Source organism: Artibeus jamaicensis, unplaced genomic scaffold (genome assembly GCF_021234435.1).
Source record: "Artibeus jamaicensis isolate MK-2021 breed Jamaican fruit bat unplaced genomic scaffold, CSHL_Jam_final scaffold_537, whole genome shotgun sequence".
Lineage (NCBI taxonomy): Eukaryota > Metazoa > Chordata > Mammalia > Chiroptera > Phyllostomidae > Artibeus > Artibeus jamaicensis.
This window is the reverse complement of record NW_026522047.1, coordinates 35,565,352-35,572,411: the sequence shown is the minus strand read 5'-3', so window position 1 is coordinate 35,572,411 and position 7,060 is coordinate 35,565,352. Positions and strand designations below refer to the sequence as shown.

At 41.8% G+C, this 7,060-nt stretch overlaps 1 protein-coding gene across 1 annotated transcript; it reads right to left on the bottom strand.

Annotated features, from left to right (window-relative positions):
• Positions 1 to 430: 430 nt before the first annotated feature.
• On the bottom strand, positions 431 to 4,858 carry DEFB134 (defensin beta 134). Its single transcript, XM_037144037.1, has 2 exons — positions 4,804 to 4,858; positions 431 to 573 (listed from the first exon to the last, which is right to left on the bottom strand). The coding sequence occupies exons 1-2, from the start codon at positions 4,856 to 4,858 to the stop codon at positions 431 to 433; spliced, it is 198 nt and encodes a 65-aa protein (XP_036999932.1).
• Between the last annotated feature and the right edge of the window lie 2,202 nt (positions 4,859 to 7,060).

The following is a 7,060-nucleotide window of genomic DNA, read 5'->3' as shown; positions in this document are numbered from 1 at the left end:
ACTGTCCACTGCTTAGCTGTTTTTTTTTTAAAGATTTTATTTATTTATCTTTAGAGCAGAAGGGAAGGAGAGAGGGAGAGAAATATCAATGTATGGTTGTCTCTTGTGCGTCCCCTGCTGGGAACTAGCCTGCAACTCAGGTATGTGCCCTGACTGGGAATTAAACAGTGATCCTTTGGTTCACAGGCCCGTGCTCAATCCACTGAGCTACACCAGCCAGGACTGCTTAGCTGTTTTTAAGAAGGCTGCAGCCCAGCCTTTAAAATCCAAAATCAGAAGACTCCAAAGACTTATAAAAATGCTAAAAACCAACAGTTTGGTTTGGGCACATCACAGCACCAGAGTTTAATCTAAATTCCTTGGCTGTGTGAAAGATGATGGGGGCTGGTCAAGGACTTCCAAGTTCATTGGCATTCCCCGGCTTCTCACGTCAGGGCTCAGGATTTCCTTTGACACAGCACTCCAGCTGAAACATACAGTAAGCAACTAACATTTCACTTCCGTAGCACTCAAGTCTGCAGGTGCCATTTCCATAGCATTTCTTGTACATTTCTGATGATAGTGGATTCAAGCCTGGAAAGAAAGTGAATGGAGAGATAAGTCAACACAGGCCTTTTTAGACTATAAAAGGATGAATTCCTCCATTTTTTAGAATATCACACCGGATTCCAAGGAGACTAGGTAAAAATGATTGCTTCTAATTGATTCTGATTGAAAAAAATGAACTTGAGCTATGGATTGAATTGCAGCAACCCCCACCCCTGTCCCCCTGACTCTGCCAGTTCGTATGTGAAACCTTGATCCTTAGTGTGACTGTGTTTGGGGATAGGGACTTTAGCAGATAATTAAAGTTAAATGAGGTCATAAGGGTGAGGCCCTAAGGCATTAGGATTGGTGGCCTTATTGGTGGAAGACACGGAAAGAGGACCACCGTCTGTAAGCCAGAGATGTAACTCTCATCGGAAGCCAAGTCAACCTGCACTGACTGGATCTTGGACTTTCTAGCCTCTAGAACTGTGAGAAAATAGATGTTATTTAAGCCATGCAGTGTGCGGTATTTTGTTATGGCAGTCTGAGCTGACACACAATTGGTGATTTGGAAACTTTTCCAAACTGGTCAATTAATATACTAGAGAAAATTAAGTTTTTATAAAACCAGGTACTATTGGACTGAAGATTTGAGTGTGATATGGAACTTAGTCTCAGAAATGCTCAGTGGATTGAGTGCCAGCCTGTGAACCAAAGGGTCGCCAGTTTGATTCCCAGTCAGGGCACATGCCTGGGTTGCGGGCTGGGTCCCCAATGGGGGCCACGTGAGAGGCAATCACACACTGATGTTTCTCTCCCTCTCTTTCTCCCTCCCTTTCCCTCTCTCTAAAAATGAATAAATAAATTCTTAAAAAAAAAGAATTTTTAGTCTAGATAAAAAGAGAAGAAACACAAAATACCTGCTCGAGAGGAGAAAATATGTCAAGTCCAGTGAAACATTTGCAACCTGGAATGGTGTTGTGAGTTCAGAGATAGATACAATCAGGTTTGAAGATTTGGGGTTTCTTATTAGAGCCCAAGGCATTTGAACTGAGCTTACAGTCTTGCAGACGCGTGACTTCACAGAATCATCAAGACAGGAATGTTTCTTTATGTTCATAGAAGAGGGTGTTAAGAGGATGTTAAAGGGACCAGAGTGCCAGTGTTGGCCATTTGTGGATATTTTGAGCCAGCACATACCCTACCTAAGTCATCATGCTCTGGAGCATAATTGTCCTGTAGGGAAAAAGCAGGGATCAGGGTTACTTAGCTGGCAAGAGGGAAGCCCAAGAAGAGGAAGTGTAATGGTCTACATATGAGACAAGACTAAGTATGGGGTTGTGTAAGCCCCTAAACAGAATGTTGTAGACTATATGCAATTGCTGACTGTTTAGCGACCATAACCCATTGCTATAAACCATAGTGCAATTGGTGTCATCAACACCTCTAGGAGGCCTGGATCCTGTGGATTCTTAAATGTAGTCTGTTGAGTCACATGATCTGAAAATGTGGTGCACTTGCCTACAGATTATTTTAGGAAGGGTGAGAAATTAAGTGGGACCCTATAGCATATGGATTTGAATTGATTCAATAACATCGAGTGAAGAGAGTATTCAGGATGAGACCACAGAGTCAGAACATGAGGTTCGTCAGTGTTTTCCCTCCTGTCTCTCTAGCTGTTACCTCATCTAATCAGACATTTCTTGTGTCAAATAGAGCCCATTCATCCTCTTGAAACAGTGAGGTCCAAATCTGTTCCCCTATGTACCTAAGGAATCTACAAATAATAACACTGTTTGCAGGTTTTGGTTAGTATGACTAGATATGTTCCCGAATTAGAGACAAAAGAGTGGCAAAACAGAATGGGTACTGCTAATAACAAATATAATGATGCTTCTCACAAGTAAGGTGCTGTAGATATTATGTATAGACACATTCTATACATTATCTCATTTAATTCTTGCAAGACTCAAAGGTCAGCTGTATTATTTATGTATTGTAAACGAAGAGACCAAGATTCAGAGAAGCTGAGACTTTTGACTACAGCGGTATAGCTAATCAGTTGGAGAGCCAAGGTTCAAGCTCAGACCTTGCTGACATCAAAGCAGCTTGATGCTTTTTCCACTTTGAAAATTAAAGGGTCAGGACATCCGGTCAAGATGAAGGTGTAGGTAGATACACTGTGCCTCCTTGCACAACCAAAATAAGGACAACAACAATTTAAAAGAAAATAACAAGCAGAACTGACAGAAAATTAAACTGCATGGAAGTCCGACAACCAAGGAGTTAAAATAAGACACATTCATCCAGACGAGTAGGAGGGGTGGAGTCCCGTGGCTGGGCGGAGAGGGGTTGCTGCAAAAAAGAGCGGTGGTACCTGGCGTGCGAGGCAGCAATTGACAAACCCCAGACACACAAGTTGGCAGACCCTGAGGCGGTGGCTGGTAGACCCCAGGCGCGGGATGGCAATGGGCAGACCCAGTGAGGCGGCGATTGTGAAGCAGGCCACTGCTCGCAAGGCAGCTGGCTGACCAGGGGTCCCATATTTGCATGCAGATAAACCAGGAAAAACTGGGGAGTGCAACCCAGTACAGGGAAATGAAGCCTCAAACCACTGAGTGAAAACATCTGTGGGAGTCGAGGTGCCAGGAGAGACTCCCAGCCTCATGGGAGAGTTTGTTGGAGAGACCTAATAGGTCCTAGAATGTACACAAGTCCACCCACATGGGAATCAGCACCAGAAAGGCTCAGTTTGCTTGGGGGAAGCAGGGGAAGTGACTGAAATTTGAGGGAGAGCGGAGCAAGCACCATTGTTCCCTCTCTGACCCCACCCCCACATACAGAGTAACAACCCAGCAACTGGGTTGCTCCACCCTGGTGAACACCTAAAGCTCTGCCCCTCACTATGTAACAGGTGCGATAAGACAAAAAAAAAATGGCCCAAATGAAAGAACAGATCAAAGATCCAGAGCAAATACAACTAAGCAATGAAGAGATAGCCAACTTATCAGATGCACAGTTCAAAGCACTGGTGATCAGGATGCTCACAGAATTGGTTGAATTTGGTTCCAAATAAGATGAAAAAATGAAGGCTACACTAAGTGAAATGAAGAAAAATGTACAGGGAACCAATAGTGATGGAAAGAAAACTAGGACTCAAATCAATGGAGTGGACCAGAAGGAAGAAAGAAACAACCAAACAGAAAAGAATAAAGAAATGAGGAGAGGCTTAGGAACCTCCAGGACATCTTTAAATGTTCCAACATCTGAATTATTGGGGTACCAGAAGGGGAAGAGGTAGAGCAACAAGTAGAAAACTTATTTGAACAATTAATAAAGGAGAACTTTCCTAATCTGGCAAAAGAAATAAACTTTCAGGAAATCCAGGAAGCTCAGAGAGTACCAAAGAAGTTGGACCCAAGGAGGAACACATTAAGGCACATCATAATTACATTAGCCAAGATTAAAATGAAGGAGAGAATCCTAGAAGCAGCAAGAGATAAGGAGACAGTAACCTGAAAAGGAGTTCCCATCACACTGTCAGCTGATTTCTCAAAAGAGACTTTGCAGGCAAGAAGGGGCTGGAAAGAAGTATTCTAACTCATGAAAGACAAGGACCAACATCCAAGATTACTCTATCCAGCAAAGTTTTCATTTAGAATGGAAGGGCAGATAAAGTGCTTCTCAGAGAAAATCAAGTTCAAGGAGTTCATCAGCACCAAGCCCTTATATGAAATGTTAAAGGGACTTATCTAAGAAAAAGAAGATAAAAACATGTATAGTAAAATGACAACAAACTCACAATTATACAACCACACCTAAAAGAAAAACAAAAGCAAACTAAGCAAACAATTAGAACAGGAACAGAACCACAGAAATGGAGATCACATGGAGGGTTAGCAACAGGGGAGTGAGAGAAGGAGAGAGGGGGAAAAAGGTACAGAGAATGAGTAGCATAGATGGTAGGTAGAAAATAGACAGGAGGAGGGCAAGAATAATATGGGAAATTTAGAGGCTAAAGAACTTATGACACATGAACATGAACTGAAGGGGGGAGTGAGGGTGGGAGAGAGTGTATAGGGTGGAGGAGAATAAAAGGGGGAAATGGAACAACTGTAATAGCATAATCAATTAAATATATTTAAAAAATAAAAAAAAGAATGAAATAAAAAAAGAAAATTAAAGGGTCCATTGTGGGAGGACATTCACAGGTTTGCTTAGTGGAATTGATCTTCTTAGACAAAGGAGCCCACTTCAGGAAGATTTGCATTTTACCTGCCAGCACTGGGTTCCAAGAGAGGAGAAAGACAAATACTATGAGAGGCTTCATGGCTAAATCTTCTGTCGAGGAGGCTGGTGGCAGGTTCTGGTCTTGGCTGTCAGCAGAAAGGGAAGATGGGACACACCCTCCCATACAAAGAGCTCAGGTCTGGGGTATGTCCTGCCCCAGGTGGATATGCTACACTGATCTCTCCTGAGGCAGCTGAGTTGGCAATGCTTGTAGGAGGGAAAAACTGACAGCCATTCCTGTTTGACAGCTTTTCCTTCTGACAAGGGCACCGGTCCCCAACCTGTGGGTTTTCCAAAAGCACCAACAGAGACCCAAAAACGACAGACATTTAATTTTTTAAATACATGAAATTTATTTTGCTTTTTCTTTATGCCAGAACACAAAGGAACACAAGTAAATGCTAATTTTAGAAAATTTAGACAGTATTAAAAATTACAGGGGACGAAAAGTTATACTTGAGCCCTACCTCTCAGAGACAATGTGTGTTTCTTAAGAAAGTTTGATTTATGCCTCACTTATTGTTTAATAGATTTTAATAGTTGTAACCACTTAATATACTTGTAATTAGGTATCCTTTTTACAAGGACATAACATTTTTACTTTTGTAAAATGCTATATACCAAAAGTATTTTCTGTGTCGTCATACACTCTTTAAGTAGTGGTTTTTAAAGCTGCATATTATTCTCTCAAGGATATTTTGTTTTATAACTGTCACTACTTAAAACCATCTTTACTAGATATAAATGGCATATCGACTGCAAATGTTAAAGTGTACAAGTTGGTAAGTTGTGACACAGAGCTGCTTTTTTGAAAACATCGTCACATTCAAGAAAATGAAAATAGTGTATCACCCCCCACAATCAGTCTTCATCTCTTTCTCCTCCGCAGCTTTACTGTGGTGTGACTAAAAAATAAAAATTGTGTGTGTGTAAAGAATAAAATGTGATGATTTGAAGAGCATACACATTGGGAAATGATGATCACAACCAAGCTAATTGACATGCCCTTCACCTCAAATAGTATTATTTGACTTTGGGGGGTGGACACACAATGCGATATACAGGTCATGTATCATAGAAATGTACACTTGAAGCCTATATAATCTTATTAACCAATGCTATCCCAATAAATTTAGCTAAAAATAAATGAAAGTAAAGAAGATACAAAAGAAGTATGGTGTATTAACTCCCTAGAGCTGCCATAATAAATAGCGCAGACTGGGTGGCTTAAACAAAAGAAATGTACTGTCTCAGAGTTCTGGAGGCTGGAAGTCTGAGACCAGGGTCCTGGCAGCACTGTTTTGCTTCTGAAAGTTGTGAGGGAGGATCTGTTCTGTGCCTTCCTTCCAGCTTCTGGTGGTTTGTGGTGCACCTTTCTCCTCCAAAAAAGGGAAACCAAGAGCAGGTTTCTGCATCTCAAGACTATGTTCTCTTAGGCACTGGCAGGAACTCTTGATTCTGATTTTATGATAGATTTTGGAGAATGGAGATGAATTAAGGGCACGGTTTCTTTCCTAAACCAAATCCTGAATAAGGGAGAGGCAGGAGAGTATAGGAGTGAAAAAAGAACAGCTTAAATTGTGATGGGTCACTGTTCCTATCTCCAGAACTAGGATTTATACAATGGGGGAGGAGGGAAGTGGGGTAATGGGGGACCAGATCAAGTCTGGGAGCACGATGCGCTAGTGTTTCCTTATGCAAGTGCAGCTCAGAGAGGTGGCAAGAGCATAGCTTAGCACTGGTTGCATGGTTCCCTCCAGCAGCCTCACAGCATTGGCTCCCTATCCCTCCCAAGGCTCCCCCATGAGAAGCGAGCAGTAGCGTAATCCCTCAGTGATCCCTGAGGTCAACTTGGAAGTGGTCATGTCATAGTCCCATCTAAACTGAGGGAATGATGCTTGAGTAGCAGAATTATTTTATGCAGGAAGAGATGAGCCTCACCCAAATGGTTGTAAGAATTTTATTAAGAATAAGAGGCAACTCAGCAGCTATAACTAGACTAGTGACAAGTGACCACATCAGGAGGACGTTTTCATCAAGAATCTTTCAGGTGCTCCACCACTGCTCAACTCTATGTTTCAGTTTCTGTGGCCAGGAAGAATGAGGTTCATAACAGGAATTAAGTTCACTTATTAAAAAAATAAAGTTATACTTTTTGCAAATGTTCCCACTGACCTGATATTCATATCCTTGTATGCCAGAACACCTCTTTATTGAGTTTCCCTGCACTTCCAACCTACTT